This window comes from Pongo abelii, chromosome 13, assembly GCF_028885655.2.
Source record: "Pongo abelii isolate AG06213 chromosome 13, NHGRI_mPonAbe1-v2.0_pri, whole genome shotgun sequence".
In the NCBI taxonomy this organism is placed as follows: Eukaryota; Metazoa; Chordata; class Mammalia; order Primates; family Hominidae; genus Pongo; species Pongo abelii.
Window position 1 is genome coordinate 25,488,107 of NC_071998.2, and position 22,972 is coordinate 25,511,078.

Genomic DNA, 22,972 nt, shown 5'->3' on the forward strand with positions numbered 1-22,972 from the left:
AAATACAAAAATTAGCCATGCATGGTTGCTGACGCCTGTAATCCTAGCTACTTGGGAGGCTGAGGCAAAGAATTGCTTGAACCTGGGAGGTAGAGGTTGCAGTGAGCCAAGATCGTGCCACTGCACTCCAGCCTAGGCGGTAGACCAAGACTCCATCTCAAAAAAAAAAAAAAAAAAAAGTCTTAGCGATTGAACCGTATCAGGTCACAGAGATCTATGCCATTTTAGTTAATTATTACATAGAGTTCAATTCCAAAATGTTTTTCTCAGGTTTGTCAGTCTGAAAACTGTACGTGTACTAACTTTAAATTTTTTTCTTTTTGCATGTATTTCAATATTGAATTAATACAAATGATTTATAAGGAGTGTCCAGTTGATAATTGCTTTTCATTTTAGGCTTTAAAAAATTGGATTGAAGGAAATCCTAAACTCAGTTTTCTAAAACCTGGCATATTGACTGGACGTGGCAAAACAAATCAGAACACAGGTATTTATATATAGTGAATTAGATTTAGTGGATTATGCATTTAAGAATATGTGTGTGTATGTGTATGTATATGTGTGTGTGTGTGTGTGTGTATATATGTATATTTCAAATTCTGTTTTAATATATATTTCAAATTCTGTTTTAATGCTTGTATCAGTCAAGGTTTAACCAGAGAAGCAAAAGCAGTGGGGGATTATACATATATATGAGAGGTGTGTGTTGTATATGTGTCCACATATGCACATATACAGAGATTTCTTGCAAGGAATTATTTTACACAATTGGGCTGGCAAAGCAAGTCTGAAGTCTGTAGGGCAGGTAGTCAGGAAGGGACTATCAGGAACAGACTGGAACCCCACAGGCATGAGCTGTTTGGAGTCTCTGACCTCGAAGAAGGCCTAAGCCGTCTTTTAAAAGCTCACCTGATTAGGCCAGGCTCACCTGGAATGAACTCTCTTTTGATTTAAGTCAACTGAATTAGGGACTTGAATCACTTCGGTAAAATCTCTTCAGAGCAGTACCTAGATGAATTACTGGGAACTGTTGTTTGGCCTAGCCAAGTTAATGCATCAAAAAGCCATCACAATGCTCAAATGCCAAAAACCACTCCAGTCTCTTTCCTTGTAGACATTGCCTCCTCTCATATGTCCTGCAGACAAAGCCAGGGTTGTTTTTTAAGTCATGCTTGAGCGCATTATTATCCTGCTCAAATTTTCAACCAATAGATTAAGATTATCTAGAAATAGAAATGTTCTGTTTCTGTTTTATTGTTATTCTTTAAGCAGTAGATATGCATAGCCTTTGTGTGTATTATGTATTTTACAATGTTAAAAAGTCCAAGCAGACAATTCTGAAATCCAGCTAGAGTGGTCAAAGGATAAAAGGCTGCCTGTGTTATTATCTGGGAGGATCCTAGGTGGCCCGCCCTCATCCTGACCACCTCACAGCTGTGCCCCCCACCCCTCAGTGATTGGTGCTGACAAGTCTTCCTATTTAGTGTTGTGTATAATAAGCACCTCCCATACCCACCCTGTCGGTCCCCAGTTATCACCCTCGCACTTTCCCTTCATGTAATTTTTAAACTTCATAAATATGAAAAGTAGATTCAGATCTTAAAGAGTGGCTCACCAAATGAAGTCTAACACCATATTCTTGTGGTTGGGATTCAAAGTTCTCTGCAATCTGACTTCAACATGAGTCCCACTTGATTTTCAAACTTTGTTGTTACTCCACAAATAGACACTTAGGAAATATTTTCTTATTGGTTTGTTCATTTATTCATCCATTCATTCAACAACATTTATTTATAACTTATGCTGTGCCAGGCATTGTGCTTCTGCCATGTAGCCTTCCCCAACCTTCAAAAATTGGTAGAGATCTCCTTCTTCCACATTCCCATAGCATCCTTTCTGTGCTCATCACACTCAATTATAGCTTCCTATTTATATTTTTCTTCCACAAAATATGAGCTCCTTGTGGATAAAAATGGACCTTTTAATCATAATTTTTATCTGACAAGCCGTAATTGCTGAATAAATGTTTGACTGAATAGATGAATAAATTAAGAAATTAGTCACGTATGATGTCTGTTCCAGAGATGCTCATTGTTTAGTAGATGATGATGGTGAAAAGAAATTGTTTTGCTCTTAGCAAAATATATCTCAAGATTTGGGCTGGAAATATATTAGGAAAAAATTGGAACTTTTATTTATTTCATTTTATTTTATTTTATTTTTGAGACAGAGTCTTGCTCTGTTTTCCAGGCTAGAGTGCAGCAGTGGCACAAACTCAGCTCACTGCAACCTTCCAGTTTCAAGTGATTCTCATGCCTCAGCCTCCCAAGTAGCTGGGATTACAGGTGCACACCACCATGCCCAGCTAATTTTTGTATTTTTAGTAGGGACAGGATTTCGCCATGTCGGCCAGGCTGGTCTTGAACTCCTGGCCTCAAGTAATCTGCCACCTTGGCCTCCCAAAATGCTGGGATTACAGGTGTGAAACACCATGCCTAGCCATGCCTAGCCAATTGGAGCTTCTATAAATTCTGTTAACTCTAAACACCATGCCTAGCCATGCCTAGCCAATTGGAGCTTCTATAAATTCTGTTAACTCTGAGGTAGAGACCACTGAAGTATTCTTCACTCAGTTTATCAGTGTGAACTCTATAGCCTTTATCGAATGGTTTAAACTTGATTTACCAGGTAATTAAGACAATTTTAGCTGAATTTGTTTCTGGTCTGATCCTCTTCCTTGCACAGTTAAGCTAGAAGAATTGTGAACACCTTTTTTTTTTTTTTTTTTTTTACAAAAAGCTGCATGTAAACAAGCAAAAGTTCAGTTTGCTAAATTTGTATATTTCCAAATTTCCATTTCTTAATTTCCTGTTTTGTGAAGAAGCAGGTTACCTAACCTCTTCATGACTTGCTTTCTTCATCTGTCAAATGGAAAAATAATAATAGTACCTAGCTGAGAGGGTTAATGTCAGTAGCAAAATCTGGCTCACTGCCTGCTTATGAATGACTCTTGAGCTGAGAATGATTTTTGTTTGAAAAAAAATCAAAAGAATATTTTATGACATGTGAAAGGTTTGTGCAATTCAAATTTCATTGTCTATAAAATAATTATTGGGGGGAACACAGTTATGACCATTCATGTATGTATTGTCTGTGGCTGCTTTCACACTATAATGACAGTGTTGAGTAGTTGAGACAGCATGACCCACAAAGCCTAAAGTATTTACTATACATCTAGCCCTTTATGGAAAAAGTTTGCCAACTTCTGGTTTAGAACAATGCCTGGCATGTGGTGAGTGCTCAATATATGTTAAATGTTAGTTATTATTCACATCCAGAACTTTTATGTAATGGTCCACAATGTGCATCATTTGTTTGGTTTTGGTTTTACTGAGAATACATGGATTCAAAAATAACAGAAAGTATGTATCTTTAAAAAAAGTATTCTGGATAAAGAAAGCTCAAAAGTAAAATCAAAATAATGTTTAGAGATTGATTTTTAAGCAACTTTCTGAAAATAAAGCTGCCTGCATTTGAATTTTCATGACTTTGAATGGTAAATAATTCAAAAACCACAAGGGATCTTTTTCCACAAACTCTGAGTCCACTGCCAGCTGGGTAACAGAAAGTAATACGTATTACCATCCTCTACCTGCCTGAGGTGGGTCCGCCCTGTGAGCAGTGAGTGGAGATCAGTTGATTCTACTAATAGATAAACGTAGATGTCTTTAGGATCCACACAGTTTGAAGTGCGCATATTGTTTGAGCCACCATTTTGGGTGTCCGCCATGATCACACAAACTGGGTGATTATCACATCCAAACTTCACACCATATTCAGACAATTTAAATTTAGCCTCCACTATCACAGGATATTAGAAGGCAGTATGTGGTTATCTTAGTCAAGATCCTTTCTTTTCCCCGATTAACAGAAACCCACTTAGGCTAGTCTAAGCAGAAGGGGGTGTGGCTGCCACCGGGATAACTGGGTCTACCATAGAACCCGCAGTCCGGAAGTGCACTCGAGCTTTGTGGACAATTGCAATCCTGAATCCTGCACATCTGCTTCACGGTTTTCCCTTTACAGATTGCTCTCTCTGCTTCTCCATTCATGATGCCCCACACCTTCCTGATTTACTACCTGTCTCCAATCCCAATTTCAGATTCCAAGAGGGAAGAATTGGATTGGCCCAACATAGTTCAAATGCTTATTTCAGTCCAGTAGCTGGAGCCAGGAACAGGCTGTGTATAAATCAGGGTAATCTAATTGCTCTAACAGACAGCCCTCACGATCTCAGGGGCAGGGCAAAATAAAAGTTATAGCTCACACTCACAGGTGTAGATAGGTAGGGGTGGGGGCTCTGCTCACTTATGCTCCCAAGTGTAGATAGGTAGGGGTGGGGGCTCTGCTCCATCCTCTTCCACTTATTGTGGGGACCCAGGCTCCTTCCTTGTTATGGCTCTGTCATCACAGGGGGTCTCCAAATCCTCCACTATGACCTTATCTGGTCCATTGATGAGAAATAACAAGAACATGGACAAGTTTTAGGGGTCTGGTTTGGAAGAGACACACATGACCTCTGTCTACATGCCATTAGTGACAGTTTAGATTGCAAAGTAGAATTCAGCTGTGTGTGCCCAGCAGGCGAAAGAAACAGGATTGGTGAGCAGATAGCATTGCCTCTTTCATAGAGAAACATAATACAACTGTATTGTGGGTGGGTGTGGCAGAAAATGATTCTTAGTTTGTGTATGGGGAGGCAGACACCCCAACAGTGCACACTATTAGGGTCTTAAACTGAAGTTCAAGGCCCAACACTGCTGATAGCTATCTTGTCAGTTTACCTCACTTCTGGAACCTGAAGCCCCTCATTTGTGTCTTTTTTTTTTTTTTTTTTTTTTTAAGATAGAGTCTCATTCTCTTGCCCAGGCTGGAGTGTAGTAGTGCCATCATGGCTCACTGCAGCCTCAACTTCCCCAGCTCAGGTGATTCTCTTACCTAAGCCTCCTGAGTAGCTGGGAGTACAGGTGTGTGCCACCATGCCCAGCTAATTTTTAAATTTTTTGTGGAGATGGGTTCTCCCTGTGTTAACCAGGCTGATTTCAAACTCCTAGGCTCAAGTGATTCACCTGCCTTGGCCTCCTAAAGTGTTATGACTATAGGCGTGAACCACCATGCCTGGCACGACCCTCATTTGTTAAGGGGAATCAGAGCACTTACCCTTTGACCTATAGGGCTTTATGATGCTCTGGTGAGTGAGAAGATGTGAAAATGTTTTGTCAGCTATAAATTCTTACACACATGTAAAGGTGTTACAATTAGCTGTTGATATTTCTGCAAAAATGTCTATTTCTTGGATAATATGGCTAAAGCCATACAACTAGTAGGTCCCCCAGAGCTGGGATTTGAACTCAGTCTTGTGGCAGAGTCTAAGTGTTAGATGCCACCCTAAATGTCCTCTCTGAAACAGGCATAGGAACAGACCCCACTGCCTAGGTGTGTTGTGAGATCATGGATATAAAGTACTTATCACACTACTTGGCATGTAATAAGCATTCCATAATTAGTAGCTGTTTTTTCAAGGGGGAAGTTCCCTCTTTGGTGAGTCGTATAATGCCCTCTTACTCTGACACAGGAATGACCCTCCCGGCACAGAAGTGTATATTGGATGCATTCAAAGCCAATGGAAATCACAATATTCTGATTGCCACCTCAGTTGCTGATGAAGGCATTGACATTGCACAGTGCAATCTTGTCATCCTGTATGAGTATGTGGGCAATGTCATCAAAATGATCCAAACCAGAGGTAAGAGAAGCTTTGAGGCCATTCCTACATGGATTCTGTTTTGACTGATTTATAAGTTGTATGTGTCATTCTGGCCTTTTTCTTTACTGAGCCATGGTTGAGTATGTGACCAATGGCACAGTGCACTTTGGTATCATTGGCCCTCAAGGTGGCTACAGTTTTGTTCACTAACATAAACTCTACTTTGATTCTTACAATGATGCTGCTCACTTGCCTGATGATATATTTATGGAAGAATAATTCCAACTTGGATTGAAGCTTTGCCAGTCAACATGTAAACCTTTCATGGTGGTGCTGGTGGGCTGAAGGGCCCCCTGTATTCAAGAAGGGATACTCCAGAGTTCTTCTGCCCCATCTGGACTAGACTAGTCTCCTAACTAGTCTTCCCTCCTTTTTCCTTTTCTTCTTGAAATTCCATAAGTACAGCTATCATATTACTTTTCCTGAAAAACAGCTCTGATCATGTCACTTCCTTGTATTGAAACACCAGTGGTTTCCTAATTTACTTGATGCTAAAGAGTTTCCAAAATCCAGCACCTATTTCATTCCAACTTTATTTCCCATTCTTCCCTTTTGTTCATTATCCACTTCTGCCAACCTGACTTCCTCACTTATTGCTTGTTGAAGGAACTGCTCAGGTACTGCTACTCTTCATTTTACCTCTTCCCCTGCCTCCATATCACCTGACCCTAATCCTCCCAGCTGGCAAAAATTTTTTTGAATATATAAAGCCTATAACCCTTTATATCTATCTTTGTAATAGCACTTAAAATTTTCCACCTATGTTTTGCTGGTTATGAAGAGATCTTATTTCCTCATTGTCTAGAAGGTTCTTGAAGGAGGGCCTGTTTATTGCTCATCTTAGAGCCATCACAGTGTCATACTAGGGGATCATGTAGGTATCTTTAAAGCAGTGTTTCTGACAATATGGCTGTCTCATCACCCTGCATTGTTGAGACCCTGAGAAAGCCAGCCTAAGGTGGGCTCCTAGTTTTTCCAGATATTTAACATGCAGGTGCACACCTGCATTTGAGTCTACTCTTTTTTTTTTTTTTTTTTGAGATAGGTCTTGCTCTGTCACCCAGGCTAGAGTGCAGTGGTGTAATCCTAGCTCACTGCAGCTTCAAACTCCTAGGTTCAAGCAATCCTGCCTCATGAGTTCACTCTTTAACAGCTCAACTTTCCTGAGAAGTGGGATTCAGTGAACCAAAGTTGAATTTTAGGAGTACCTCTATTTGTTTACCTATTTGCAGATTATATCAGAGCTTTAAGTCAATAACACCAACTAAAATATTTATTTTCTGATAGGCAGAGGAAGAGCAAGAGGTAGCAAGTGCTTCCTTCTGACTAGTAATGCTGGTGTAATTGAAAAAGAACAAATAAACATGTACAAAGAAAAAATGATGAATGACTCTATTTTACGCCTTCAGACATGGGACGAAGCAGTATTTAGGGAAAAGGTAAGTCTCTGTTATTCTTTCAGCATCTGACCATAAATAACTATCAGGGAATGTGAGGATGGTTGGTACCTTTTATCATATTGCTTAGAGTGTTATATTACAACAAAAAGTTTATACTTAGTGAATATTAAATTCATTCTGTTTTTACGTGTCAATGAGGTTAAATTATATTTAATAGTGCGAATAACTGAAGTTATGTTTTCAGATCTAAAAGGCAAATTGAGCTAGGATTTCTCTAGTTGACAGTTCATCTCGAGGACTATATCCTAATATTGGAAAAAACAGCTCTTCTTAGTCTCTTCCTTAAATCTCTCTCCAAAGAGTCCTCAGAGAAAAGCTCCTAGGTCACTGTGCAGGTATTGGAATGTCTTTTTATAGCTGTGGACAATCATATACACCTTGGAATGGGATGCCTACTCAGATCAACCTCTTAGTGTAATGAGCTTCATTTCATCGTAATTTCCGTAACACAGAAACATGAAATCAGATTGGAGAAAGTCAAGAAACACATACCTACACTTTCTCCAGACCCATTGCAGAGACTTTCATCTCAGAATCTCTGGAAGCATGATCACTGCAGGGCTAGGGGAGAGCTTTAACACTAGAATCCATGGTTCAAATCCCAGTTCTATCACTTGCAAGATGTGTGACCTCAGGCAGTTGCTCTGTCTTTTAAATAATCAATCTCCTCATGTAGAAAGTGGGGAAAATAATAGTATTTAACTCCCAGGGTGGTCATGGGGATAAATGAGATGTATGCATTGCATCTCTTAGTGCCTGGCATAAAATATGTGCCCAAGAAATGAGAACTGTTACTGGACAGAAGTGTGAGACATAGTTAACTTCATGAAGATGAACCTTACAGTTTAATAGACCAACTCCATAGTGTCTATAATTTTAAAAAGTCATAATCTCTGTGCTCCAAAAAGTATTGACAATCAATTATCTAAAGCACATTAACACTTATTTTAGGACACAAATCACAACTTTGTCAGTTTACTAATCTAAAAAACATTTTTCTTCCTAAAGCTGGGAGATTAAATTATCTAGAACCACCTCTTCCACATTTTCAGTGAGAAGAATTGCAGGGAAATTATTTAGTTCCTCCCTTAATTTTACTGGGGATGGGATTCTCTTTTCACTGAGCCACCTTTCCATTTTGTAAAATATATTGCCAATACAGGTTTTAAAATCACGAGTTTTAATAGCCATAGCATAATTTTTATCTCTTCTCCTAGGTGACAAGCTACTTAGACTCATGTGACAGAAGCAACAGAGTAAAAGTCTGTTGAGGAAGAGAGAGGCTAGACCAGATGTAGGCATTCTTTTGTAGCCAGCACACCAGGATAAGGAGTGGGGTGAGGAGGAAATGAGTTAAGTATCTGTTGAATCAGGCTATGTAATAGCATTTGGGGTTCCTGTAACACTTACAGATAGATAGGCAGAGATGGTAGGGAAAAAGAAGCCCTATAACCAGTGTAGCTGGGAGTTACTGGCAGCTGGGAAGCCTGAGTTGTGTTGGTATCCCTGTCCTATCATACATGACCAGGCCCAGCTGCCTTGCTCAAAGGGGAAGGATTTGCTTTCAAAGGCTTAGTAAAGGCCGGGCGCGGTGGCTCATGCCTGTAATCCCAGCACTTTGGGAGGCCGAGGCGGGTGGATCACGAGGTCAGGAGGTTGAGACCATGGTGAAACCCCGTCTCTACTAAAAATACAAAAAATTAGCCAGGCGCGGTGACGGGCGCCTGTAGTCCCAGCTACTCGGGAGGCTGAGGCAGGAGAATGGCGTGAACCCAAGAGGCAGAGCTTGCAGTGAGCCGAGATCGCGCCACTGCACTCCAGCCTGGGCAACAGAGTAAGACTCCGTCTCAAAAAAACAAACAAAAAAAGCCTTAGTAAAAGTATAACGAGGTAGGGAAAATCTTATATTCTTAAAACTAAAGGGAATTATGGTTCTAGGGGTGAGCCCCCCTTTTGTGGGTGCTTTGATAAGGGTTTGGGGTTTGGGTTTGAGCATCCTGGTCCCTGTATATGGGTTTTAATGGAAGGAAGGAACTCTGCAGAACAGAGGGCAAAAGCTTGGAGCTCTTTAGGGCAATCTGCAAGAACAGGAAAGGGAGAGGGATGAGCAGAGTACTGGGAGACTGCTTTCTTCCCCAGCGCCCCAGCTGTACTGTCCATTGTCTGTGTGTGGCCTGCTGTCACTAGAGCACTCCCCATCCCCCGTCCCAGAATTCTCTGCTCACTCTGCAGCCATCTTAACATGTAGACAGCCCAGAGGTATCCAAGAACTGATTTCCATGGTGGATGCTTCAGGATTTGGTGGTGTTTCATTCTGGAGGAATAAGGGATGAAGGATATGACAGTTGTGGTTGTGAAGGTTTATTTGAAATCAAAATGAGGAAGCTGTTTTTCTTTCCTCATGGAGCAGAGAATAAAGATGGGGTGAAAGAAAGTTCATTTTGAACAAAGAACTTCCAACATGCGTACCCATGACTACCCATAATTAAGATAGTTTGCTTTTCTCCACCTCAGTGTGTGGAGCTAGGCTGCTGTTCTAGCCACAGGTTGCATGGGTGAAGGTCAGTATGCCATAGACTTAACTTATGATTGGTTGAGCCTCTTTACCCAGTTATTGATTTTTTACTTAGTTTTAAGTATAGCCCTAATAGTTTTAACTTATTAGGATTTATACCTATTGCCTAGAGTAACACTTAAAATGTTTGAGATTATTAGTATTTAATTGAATTTCAGTATATAATTGAATACCATTATAAGTGAATTTTTTAAAAAAGTTGGATGCCTGAAAGGCAAGGTTATATTTTCACCTTCTTCCCTGGTAACCTCTATTCTGCTTAAGTAGTGATTAGAACCGTATCTGAAAAAAGAAATTAAAAAAGAAAATTAAAATTGCTCATAGGAAAATGTGTATCATGTAGCCCAGGGATTTCAATTCTAGAAATTTGTCCAAAGGAAATAATGGGATAAATACATATAATGTAACAGTTTTACAACTGAAAAATTGGATTAAAAACAGGAGGCGTGGACACCCTTTATTTTTACAAAAATAATGAAGATTATTTCAGGTGGGATGGGGCCAAGAAGTGGGGAAGGGGAAATTATATTTGGTTTTTAATTTTTTAATTATTTATTTCTTATTTATTTTTTTGAGACAGGGTCTCACACTATCGCCCAGGCTGGAGTGCAGTGGTGTGATATTGGCTCACTGCAATCTCAGCCTCACAAGTAGCTAGGACTACAGGTGTGTGCCACCACGCATCACTAATTTTTGTATTTTTAGTAGAGATAGGGCTTTGCTATGTCGCCCAGGCTGGTCTTGAACTCTGGACTCAAGTGATATGCCAGCCTCAGCCTCCCAAAGTGCTGGCATTACAGGCGTGAGCTACCGTGCCCAGCCAGTATATTTGGTTTTTTAAATCAAAACATTCTAGGTCTAGCTGGGCATGATGGCTCACGCCTATTGCCCCAGCTACATGGGAGGATCATTTAAGCCCAAGAGTTCAAGTCTAGTCAGGGCAACATAGTAGGAATCTATCTCAAAAAGGGGGAGTGGGGGAAAGGAAGCCTGGTGTGGTGGCTTACACGTGTAATACTAGCACTTTGGGAGGCTGAGGTGGGTGGATAACCTGAGGTCAGGAGTTCAAGACCAGGCTGGCCAACATGGTGAAACCCCATCTCTACTAAAAATACAAAAATTAGCTGGATGTGGTGGCACTTGCCTGTAATCCCAGCTACTTGGGAGGCTGAGGCCGGAGAATCATTTGAACCCAGGAGTTGGAAGTTGCAGTGAGCTGAGATTGTGCCACTGCACTCCAGCCTGGGTGACAAAATGAGACTCTGTCTCAAAAAAAAAAACAACAACTAGATCTAAATTTTTTTTTATATAAAGCAAATTTGAATTTGAAGTGGTATGGTAATCAATATATTACCTATGTATGATCAGTAACTAATTAAAAGATATAAGGGGAGGGTGATTTCCATTCGCAGTGACAATAACTGCAGCTCATGCATGTAGAACACTGACTCTCCAACAGTCCCTGCAAATGCTTTACTTACATCAATAGGCTTTACAGCAATCCATACAGTAGTGCCTCCTATGTCATTTTATAGGCAGGAAACTGAGACTTGAATAGCTTCAGTGCCAGTAGATGACACAGCTAGTTCATGGTAGAGTTGGTAGAGCCCATCTGTTTCACCATTACATCTACCAGCCTAATCAGAAAAGTCTGAAGCAGAAATGAGGACAAATAAAAAAATTTTACTGGGAGATATTAAAAGAAATGCCATGCTCTTGAGTGGAATGACTGAATATTTTAAACACGTGCATTCGCCCCAAATTCGCTTATTCACGTGTCACAAACCATATTGAAAGCATAAATGATACTTTTAACTTGATAAAATGGTTCTAGAGTTTATATAAAATAATAGATGAAAATAGCTATATTTCTAGAAAAATAAAAATGGGGGCAGCTAGTAGTTTCATATTGATGAGGCAATCCCTAATGAATGGAGATTGCCTTATCAATACAAAACTACAAGCCACCCCATTAACATTTTTCATGGCTCTTAGCATAAGACTAGCCTAACAGGGAGGCAATGGTGATGGGCATTTACCCTGTGCTGGGCAGGCCTGAGCAGTCATAAACTCATGTTATCTCCTGACAGTCCATGAAGCAGATGCTATTGTCCCATTTTGTATGTAAAGAAACGAGGCACTTGCCCAAAATCACGTAGCTGCTAAGTGATAGGGACACTATTTGCACCTAGGCTGTCTGGATCCACCTGGGACACGTGAAAGAATAATCTGATATGGAGAGGCGCCACCATAAACCATAAACCAGTGGGACGGACAGAATCTTCCATAGGAGACATGGAGGAAATCAGTGTGTTCTTTCTTCCTTCATGATGCTTCAGGGTTCCTTTTATCATTTCCTGTTTAGAAAACTTCTTTTAGCCATTCTTTTAGGGTAAATCTGCTGATGACAGATTCTCAGTGTTCCTTCATCTAAGAATGTCTTCATTTCTCCTTTATTTTTGAAGGTGGCATTTTGCTGAGTCTAGGGTTCTGGGGTGGACTGTTCTTTTCTCTCAGCATTTAAAAAATATTGTGCCACTTCCAGGTAGCCTCCATCGTTTCTAATGACAAATCTCCTGTTATTCAGACTGATTTCCCCCTATGGGTAAGGTGTCTTTTTTTTTTTTTTTTTTTTTTTCTGGCTGCTTTCAAGATTTTTTCTTCAGTTTTCATAAATTTAATTATAATGTGTCTTAGAGTGTTTTTTTGAAGGGGCTTATCCTGTTTGGAGCTTGTTCAGCTTCTTGAATCTTGGTTGATGTAGCTTGTTAAATTTGGGATATATTTGGAGGTCATTTCTGTGAATACTTTTTAAGCCCTGCTCTTTCTTCTCTCCTTGCAGAACTCCAGTGCCATGACATCATTTTTTATAGTCCTACGGGTCCTTGAGACTTTGCTTTTTTTTTCCCAGTGTATTTTTTTGTTGTTCAGATTGGGTAATTTCTGTTGTTCTTTCAGTTCACTGACTCTTTTCTTTGTCCCTTCCATTCTGCTATGGAAAGCCCATCCATTGAACTTTTTATTTTGGTTGTATCTTTCAGTTCCAAAGTTTATGTCTTCCATTTCATTGTTGAGCCTTTATGTTTTCTCTTTATGTTTCAAAAGTATTTATAATTGCCCATCGAAGCATCTTTATTAGGTGCTTTAAAATCTTTCTCTTCTCAGTGTTGGCATCTATGATTGTCTTTTTTTTTTTTTCATTCAGTTTGAGATCTTTGTTTATTGGTATGAAGAGTTTTATAATATCATGTTCATGGTTCTAAGTTGGACCATGTTCTTAGCCAAGGCCTAGATTTTGAATTAGAATACAATCATACTATACATATGCAACAATATTCCCTGTGGCTGAAGGGGAGAGAGAAAAAAGGTTTTAGATGTTGGGGGCTGTATTAGTCAGTTTTCATGCCACTGACAAAGACATACCCGAGATTGGGAAAACAAAGAGGTTTAATTGGACTTACAGTTCCACATGGCTGGGGAGGCCTCAGAATCATGGAGGGAGGCAGAAGGCACTTCTTACATGGCAGCGGCAAGAGAAAAAGGAGGAAGAAGCCAAAGTGGAAACCCCTGATAAACCCATCAGGTCTTGTGAGACTTAATCACTATCATAAGAATAGCACAGGAAAGACTGGCCCCCCATGATTCAATTACCTCCCCCTGGGTCCCTCCCATAATACCTGGGAATTCCGTAAGATACAATTCAACTTGAGATTTGGGTGAGGACACAGCCAAACCATATCAGGGGCTCTTCTGCCTGTTGTATCACTCATTGAGTTTGTGCCTGCAAATGGATATAATTATGCCTGAAACAGCGCATATTGTGTATCTGGTACAGGTTTTTTTTTTCCCAAGTTTTGCCAAACACTAAAGTAGAAAGCATAGTTCATATGACTATTCTATGGACATGTTTAGTGCTTCTATGAGCATTTTTGATGAAGAAATTGAAAGACTAATTGCAGGCCACAATTAAGCATTGACTAATACTAAGTTAGGAGAACCAATAAAATCTGTGATTTTACAAAGTCAGGTACCATATGTTCATGGAAGTTGTATATGAATGATTATATATGTGCGTGCATGTATATGTATGTATATATCTGTGCCTGTTTCTTGCTATATATGTTATACTCAGATTACATTTGCGGTCTTTCTTTTTGCATTAGATTCTGCATATACAGACTCATGAAAAATTCATCAGAGATAGTCAAGAAAAACCAAAACCTGTACCTGATAAGGAAAATAAAAAACTGCTCTGCAGAAAGTGCAAAGCCTTGGCATGTTACACAGCTGACATAAGAGTGATAGAGGTAAGCTGCCTTTTTACAAAGTGCCTGGTCATGTTTTAGCACTAGCTACAGCTTACTGTTGGTGAAATATTTATAGTAAAACTACTATTATTTCCATTGTTATTGTGGCCATGATCTGTGTATTTAAAAAAAAGCTAAGAAGTGAAAAAGAAATATTAAATGTTCAATAATAAATAGTTTTTGGCCAGGCATAGTGGCTCATGCCTGTAATCCAAACACTTTGGGAGGCCAAGGTGGGTGAATCACGAGGTCAGGAGTTCGAGACCAGCCCCGGCCAACATGGTGAAACCCCGTCTCTACTAAAAATACAAAAATTAGCTGGGCGTCATGGCAGGTGGCTGTAATCTTAGCTACTCGGGAGGCTGAGGCAGGAGAATCGCTTGAACCAGGAGGCAGAGGTTGCAGTGAGCTGATATCGCGCCACTGCACTCCAGCCTGGGTGACAGAGCAAGACTCTATCTCACAAAAAAAAAAAAAAAAAAAGTCATGCTAAATGCAATGAAGTGTCCTGGATTAGTTCCTGGAACAGATAAAGGATACAACTGGAGAAAGAGTGGTAAAATCTGTAGTTTACATAATAGTAATGTATTCATGTTAATATCTTGGTTTTGACAAATGTGCTGTGGTATATGAGATGTTAGCATTTGGGGAAACTGGGTAAAGGGTATGCAGAAATTTTCTGGGATGTCTTTGCAATTTTTCTTTAAATGTAAAATTGTTCCAAAGTAAATCTAAAATTGTTCCAAAGTAAAGTTTATTTTAAAAAATTATGAAGTTTATGTAGTATAATGTTATGAAGTTTATGTAGTATAATGAAAAACTGCTTACAAACTAATGGTAATATGGAAAAAAGTAACCAGAACACAAAATTGTAAAGATGCTACTTTATAGCTGTGTGAAACAACAGCAGCAAATACCATTGTCACTGTCAAGAGAAAAAGTCAAAAAACCTACCTTTCTACAGACAAACAAAGGCTAGGGGAACTATACCAAAATGTATTAATATTTTGGTGGAGAGGTTCCATGATTTTTTTTCTCTTTTCCTACTACTTTATGTTTTCCAAACATTCCTTTTGGGCTATGGATCACTTTTATAATGAAAACAAAATATCTCCTTATTTGTAAAATGTGACATCTGCAGATTAGCCTTCTATTGCAGCCTTATATTTTTTTCTTAAAACTTTCAGAGAAAGGGTTAGAAAAATCTCCAAAGAGAAATGTGGGGTATAACTCTTGCATGGGGGGCACAGTGGAGGGGCTGGGCTGGCTCAGATGAAGAGTTATTACTTCAGGGTGTTCCGTTCATCTTCAGAAAGCAGAAATCTCTCATCAGCTCAGCTGTTTGGGCAAAAAGCCTATTAGGAGTTATATTGCTAAGTTCCCTTACCTTTCTAAGTCTGCTTCTTTACCTGTAAAAGGTCCTTTCAGCTCCAATTTGGGTGATTAGTCTACTAAAAATGGCCCTTTTAGACCCTATGTTTTCCTGAGGGAATAGTATGTTGGATCTGCATTTGTTTCTGAGCCGTTTACTCTAAAGTTGACTCTAGGTGGGGCCTGTGGACACATTAGTCCCTGACCACCTTCAATTGAATCTTGACCTTGGTTGTTTTCCCTGTATCCTTTGGATTGTGCCTGCCAGGGCCACTGGTGAACTTCAGCTTCACAACTTTTCAGCAAACATCGCTTCTGTTTTTGAATAATTAGTATCTACCTTCAGAAGCTGGGTTACCTGGAACCTTCTTAATCTTCTTCTTTATGAGGTGCCCAGTGTCCTCACTTGCAACCCCACCCTGCCTGTAGAGGGGAGTCAGGTGCATGGATCCTCCTCTGGACTTTGGGTGAATCCATATTTTTTTTTCCTCCAATTGTAAAATAAGTGAGACCCACCTGTTCTTCGTCTCAGATTATTGTGGGGTTTTCTTTTCTTTTTTTCTTTTTTTAAATCACAATTATGTACTGGTTCTAACGTTCTCTTTTGTGTGTTATTCCATCCCTTCATCTGTAGGAATGCCATTACACTGTGCTTGGAGATGCTTTTAAGGAATGCTTTGTGAGTAGACCACATCCCAAGCCAAACAAGTTTTCAAGTTTTGAAAAAAGAGCAAAGATATTCTGTGCCCGACAGAACTGCAGCCATGACTGGGGAATCCATGTGAAGTACAAGACATTTGAGATTCCAGTTATAAAAATTGAAAGTTTTGTGGTGGAGGATATTGCAACTGGAGTTCAGACACTGTACTCGAAGTGGAAGGACTTTCATTTTGAGAAGATACCATTTGATCCAGCAGAAATGTCCAAATGATATCAGGGCCTCAATCTTCAGCTACAGGGAATGAGTAACTTTGAGTGGAGAAGAATCAAACATAGTGGGTATAATCATGGATCGCTTGTACCCCTGTGAAAATATATTTTTAAAAAATATCTTTAGCAGTTTGTACTATATTATATATGCAAAGCACAAATGAGTGAATCACAGCACTGAATATTTTGTAGGCCAACAGAGCTCATAGTACTTGGGAAAAATTTAAAAGCCTCATTTCTAGCCTTTTTTTTAGAGTCAACTGCCAACAAACACACAGTAATCACTCTGTACACACTGGGATAGATGAATGAATGAAATGTTGGGAATTTTTATCTCCCTTTCTCTCCTTAACCTACTGTAAACTGGCTTTTGCCCTTAACAATCTACTGAAATTGTTCTTTTGAAGGTTACCAGTGACTCTGGTTGCCAAATCCACTGGGCACTTTTTAACCTTCTATTTGACCTCTGCACATTTGGCCCTGTTGAGCACTCTTCTTGAAACTCTCCCTGGGCTTCTCTCTCTTCTAGTTCTATTCTAGTCTTTTTTATTGAGTCCTCCTCTTTGCTGATCCCTTCCAAGGGTTCAATATATATACATGTATATACTGTACATATGTATATGTAACTAATATACATACATACAGGTATGTATATGTAATGGTTACATGTACTCATGTCCCGTGTAGCAACGTGTGGTATGGCTACACAGAGAACATGAGAACATAAAGCCATTTTTATGCTTACTACTAAAAGCTGTCCACTGTAGAGTTGCTGTATGTAGCAATGTGTGTCCACTCTACAGTGGACAGCTTTTAGCAGTGAGCATAAAAATGATAAAATACTTCTTGAAAACTTAGTTTACTATATATCTTGCCCTATTAATATGTTCTCTTAACGTGTGCCATTGTTCTCTTTGACCATTTTCCTATAATGATGTTGATGTTCAACACCTGGACTGAATGTCTGTTCTCAGATTCCTTGGATGTTACAGATGAGGCAGTCTGACTGTCCTTTCTACTTGAAAGATTAGAATATGTATCCAAATGGCATTCACGTGTCACTTAGCCAGGTTTGCTGATGCTTCAAAGAGCTTAGTTTGCGGTTTTCTGGACATGGAAACAAGTGTCTGAGTTCCTGGAGATCAGCGGGATGAGGTGTTACAGCTGCCTCCCTCTCCATGCAATCTGGTGAGCAGTGGTGCAGGCGGGGAGCCAGAGAAACTTGCCAGTTATATAACTTCTCTTTGGCTTCTCTTCATCTGTAAAACAAGGATAATACTGAACTGTAAGGGTTAGTGGAGAGTTTTTAATTAAAAGAATGTGTGAAAAGTACATGACACAGTAGTTGCTTGATAATAGTTACTAGTAGTAGTATTCTTACTAAGACCCAATACAAATGGATTATTTAAACCAAGTTTATGAGTTGGTTTTTTTTCATTTTCCATTTGTATTTTATTAAGAGTGTCTTTTCTTATGTGATTTTTTTTTTGATTGCTATTTGATATGGTTTGGCTCTGTGTCCCCACCCAAATCTCATCTTGAATTATAATCCCCATGTGTCAAGGGAGGGACCTGATGGGAGGTGATTGGATCACGGGGGCAGTTGTCCCCATGCTGTTCTTGGCATAATGAGTTAGTTCTCATGAGATCTGATGGTTTTATAAGTGTTTGACAATTCCTCCTTTACACACACTCTCTCTCATCTGCTGCCATGTAAGACGTGCCTGCTTCCCCTTCTGCCATGATTGTAAGTTTCCTGAGGCCTCCTCAGCCATGTGGAACTGTGAGTCTATTAAACCTCTTTTCTTTATAAATGACCCAGTCTCAAGCAGTTCTTTATAGCAGTGTGAAAATGGACTAATACACTATTGTTTAAGAACTCCAATAGGATGTGTAAAACATCTACTAGAAATAGATTTAATAAGATAAAAGTTATTATTTTTTTTTTCTGAGATGGAGTCTCACTCTGTTGCCCAGGTTTGAGTGTAGTGGTGTGATCTCGGCTCACTGCAACCTCTGCCTTCTAGGTTCAAGTGATTCTCTTGCCTCAGCCTCCCATGTAGCTGGGTACAGGCACCCACCACCACATCCGGCTAATTTTTTTAATTTTTAGTAGAGTCGGGGTTTCACCATGTTGGCCAGGCTGGTCTTGAACTCCTGACCTCAAGTGATCCACTTGCCTCAGCCTCCCACAGTGTTGGGATTACAGGCGTGAGTCACCATGCCTGGCCAAGAAAAGTTCTTTTAAGTATGTAAATGATTCAATTTGGATGAAGGTGCATAGCCCTATTCAGCCAACTGAGGCAGGCAGACTGAAGTGAAATAAGGAGAACTTAGCATTTCCTTGTTTGACTTTTAATGGAATAATGTCATTGCCAGGCATGGACTCAAACAAAGTAGGCACTTGGTTAATATGTATTGAATGAAAGAAATGAGCAGGTAGGCTTTTAGGAAGTGGATCTTTTGACTGACTCCCAAATGCTGGTCATTGCATTTCTAGAACAAAGGCCACATTTTAGAAACAACTGGGGAGTCTTTTTCATGGACACATGCCCAGCCCCATTAGAACATCCTGGCAGGGTGTCCAGCCGTGTACGTTTTGAAGCTCCTGCGGTTCAGACACAACCTGTTACACAACTACCACCTTGTTATCGCTGTGGTCCTGGCCTGTGCTGATGCTGTGATATTTTCACCCTGAAATGAAGAGTCATCTCAACATCAAGGTCAGTAAACCAATTCCTGTCCTTAAAATGGATTCATTATTATTTGAATTTCAAACAACAGACCAACCATAGCTCAATGTTTCTCAAGAGCATCCTGTGGAGCACAGTGCGTGAGACGCCCAGAAGAAAGCACTCTGTGGTCAGGTGGGTTTCTGTGCCATTTGCTGCCACCTTCCCTGCAAACAGTGACTTACAGCACACATTGTTCTTGTGTCTGTTCTGCAGTGATAAAACCCATTTAACTCACTGGTTCCCAAATGTACTGACCCTGGGACTGTTTGTTTTACTCAGGGGACACTGTTAACATCCTGTAGAAGCACAGTAGCAGGTATCCAGCCTGCATACGATAAGACAACCAGAACCAAATTTGGCAGGTACATGCCTGGAACTCCTCTGTTTCATTATGCCATAAAATAACTACGAATTTCATTCAGCAAATCTGTACTGAGTAAGTAGGATTCACTCTTGGGATGTCAACTTTTAAAACTTAATATCAGCTATCGTTTAATATAATCTTTGTTCATGATAATGACACTGTCTGGGTGAACACAAACTGGCTGGGTGTTTTATATTCTTGTGTTTATGATATTTAATAATGTCCTAAGAAGGCAGCCAGTAGAACCTTGGCTACTGTTTTTCAAAAGTGGCTCTGCATTGCTCCTACATAACCCCGTGCATTACTCCACAGTCCTTTTAGAGACGTGAAAGGGAAACTGCCAAAAATAAGGTTCTTCATTGAGGTGACTAGGAACTCCCAATATTTTTGCCCTAGGGAATACTGGGAGACAAATCTCTAAGATCACAAATTATTAATGGTTGCCCCAGAACTGCTTGTGGCCATATCCCCTGGCATGTGGAAGGGCCCAGAAGAGGCCACTCTACTGCAGAGGCCAACAGAAGGTATGATTGGTGGAGGGATGGGGGGTGGTTGGAGGGACAAATGGAAGGGATCTTGAGTCACTAGATCCAATCAAGCCCATAGTCATGGCCACCACTGTTCCTCAAGTTCTATGAGCCAGCTTTTTTTTTTTTTTCCTTAAGCTAATTTGAGTTGTGCTTCTACCACAGCTAAGATTCATGCCTAATATATCTTTCCCCTAGATTACTCCCTATGTACCATAAAAATCTGGTGTGTAAATACACACGAAGGGCATCCCTCGTCCTTATTTGCTATATTAAAAATATTAACTCTTAGCTTGCTGTGGATGCCAGGAATGCCTTTTTCCCTAGGAGGGATCAGGCAGTAATGAATTTGGAAAACTATCCAAACAAACATGGGGATCTTCATTCCCAAAGAATATGGGAGGGAGAACAGCATATTTTTAATTTGGATAGTAAGACGACCAGCCCTTAAAGAACCAGGTAAAAGAAGTTGGTTTATTTAGGCTTGTTAGTGGGCAAGGTTGAGACACTGGCCAAGATACTTTTTTTTTTTTTTTTTGCGGGGGGTGATTGATAGGGTCTCACTCTGTTGCCCAGGCTGGAGTGCAGTGGAGCAATCACAGCTTTGACCTCCCAGGCTCAAGTGATCCTCCCACCTCAGCCTCCTGAACAGCTGGGACCACAGGTGCACACCTGGCTGATTTATTTTATTTATTTATTTTTTTTGTGTGTGTGTAGAGTGTTGCCCAGGCTGATCTCAAACTTCTGGGCTCAAGCAACCCTCCAGCCTCAGCCTCCCAAAGTGTTGGGATTATAGGCATGAGCCACTGTGCCTGGCGAAGATATTTTTACCGAAAAGGACAGAGAGTGTACTTGGAGGTAAGGGACCCAGTTCCATTAGTCTAGCCACAATAATGTGTTTCCTCATAACCACAGTCTTTGGTTGGGCTGCTGTAACTACCAACTGGGTAGCTTATAAACAATAGAAATTTCTCAGAGTTGGCTGGAAAGTCTAGGTTCAAGGCACTGGCAGATTCAGTATCTGGTGAGAACCCACTTTCTGGTTCACGGATGGTGCCTTCTTGCTGTGTTCTCCCATGGCAGAAGAAATGAGGGGGTCTCTATCTTGAGCCTCTTTTAAAAGGCACTACCCCCATGATCTAATCACCTTCCAAAGGCCCCAGCTTCTATTACCATTACCCTGGGGGGTTAAGGTTTCACCACATGAATTTTGGGGAGGATACAAAAATTCAGACCACAGGAGCCACTGGATGTGGGGAGCGAGACCGCTCCCCAGCTGCTCAGTAATGGAGAGCTAAGAGGGTGGAGGTCTGTTTTCTCAGCCATTCTTAGTGTTTTTATTCTAGGACTGATCCTAACTTGAGGATCACAGGCTTTTTTGTATAATGGAGTTCTGTTTGTAATTTTTTTTTTTTTTTTTTTTGAGACGGAGTTTTGCTCTTGTAGCCCAGGCTGGAGTGCAATGGCATGATCTCGGCTCACTGCAGCCTCTGCATCCGCATCCCGGGTTCAAGCAATTCTCCTGCCTCAGCCTCCTGTGTAGCTGGGATTACAGGCACACGACACCACACCTGGCTAATTTTTGTATTTTTAGTAGAGACGGGGTTTCATCATGTTGACCAGGCTGGTCTAGAACTCCTGACCTCAGGTGATCTACCCACCTCAGCCTCCCAAAGTGCTGAAGTTATAGGCGTGAGCCACTGCGCCTGGCTGTTTGTAATTTTTTTTTTTTTTAATGAATATAAATAAGATCCCCAGGACCGCAAGTGCAGGGATGCTAAATAACCTGTCTTGATCCCTCATCTGGTGAGAAGTAGAAAGTGGATTAGATTCCAGACGTTCTGATGACCAGGCCATATCCCCTGAGTGCTAAGGTTGACATTGGAACGAATTTTTAAAGATCCTGCCCTCCTGTCCTTGAACGTCACAGCTGCTGCTGATTCTCAGGCATTCAGACTCTGGTACTTGTACCAGCATTCCCCATGCCCCTCCCCAGGTTCTCAGGCATTTGGACTTGAACCAAGTTATACCACCAGCTTTCCTGGGTCTCCCTGAGAGTGGGATCCTGATCCAATACAATTAGTGTTGCTGTAAGAAGAGACACGAGAGAGCCTATTTTCTCTCTCCCCCACCAGGCACATACCAAAGAAATGCCATGTGAAAACAAGCAAGAAGGTGGCCATCTGTAAGCTAGGAAGAGTGTCCTCACCAGAAAATGAAGTGGCTAGAACTTTGAGCTCAGAATTCCAGCCTCCATAACTGTGAGAAAATACATTTCTGTTCTTTCAGCCATTCAGTCTGTGGCATTACATTATAGCAACCCAAGCAAACTAAGACATGCCCAGAAATGACTACAGGGGTAAAAATGAGCAGATAATTGGTTTTTAGTGTCCTGAAGCTTATCTGCTTTTCCTTACCTACTTATATCATTGCTACTGCTACCAGGCTACTCTTCCTTCTTGTCTGCTCCCAAACAGGGAAGAGTGAGCATAATGGTTCCTAAACATTTCCATTATACCTGTACAGTTCCGATAGAGTTGTAAAAATGGGAGAATATGAAGGTTATTCAGGCTTCCTAATGATATGGTCTGAGATTCACTCTGTACTAAATATCCCAAAACTCTAGCCACAAACACAGCAAAACTCAAAGTCAACAAGTTTTCATTGAAAATAGATTTCATTTCATTCAAATTAGAAATGTGTTCTCCCAAACCGCCTCCCAACAAAGGTCTCTGCTTGATAAATGAAAAGATAGTAAAAGAAAACTTCACATTTCTTTTTATGTGGATCTATCAAAAAGTACATAATCAAAAAAAGTTTAACACCTGACCTGTCCATGAGGAGTCTGGATGATTCACTCTGAAGGAAAAGGGGAG

General features: G+C 40.4%; 1 protein-coding gene across 2 annotated transcripts in view; it reads left to right on the top strand.

Moving 5' to 3' along the window:
* The window catches only part of RIGI (RNA sensor RIG-I), a 72,204-nt gene extending 53,917 nt beyond the window's left edge, over window positions 1-18,287 (top strand). For both annotated transcript variants that reach the window (XM_002819715.5, XM_054519774.2), the window contains 5 exons: window positions 397-487; window positions 5,636-5,806; window positions 7,115-7,266; window positions 14,026-14,169; window positions 16,175-18,287. In XM_002819715.5, coding sequence (XP_002819761.2) covers window positions 397-487; window positions 5,636-5,806; window positions 7,115-7,266; window positions 14,026-14,169; window positions 16,175-16,471 — 855 coding nt within the window. In that variant the 3' untranslated portion in view covers window positions 16,472-18,287. The remainder of the gene's footprint in view (window positions 1-396; window positions 488-5,635; window positions 5,807-7,114; window positions 7,267-14,025; window positions 14,170-16,174) is intronic.
* Window positions 18,288-22,972: the final 4,685 nt, after the last annotated feature.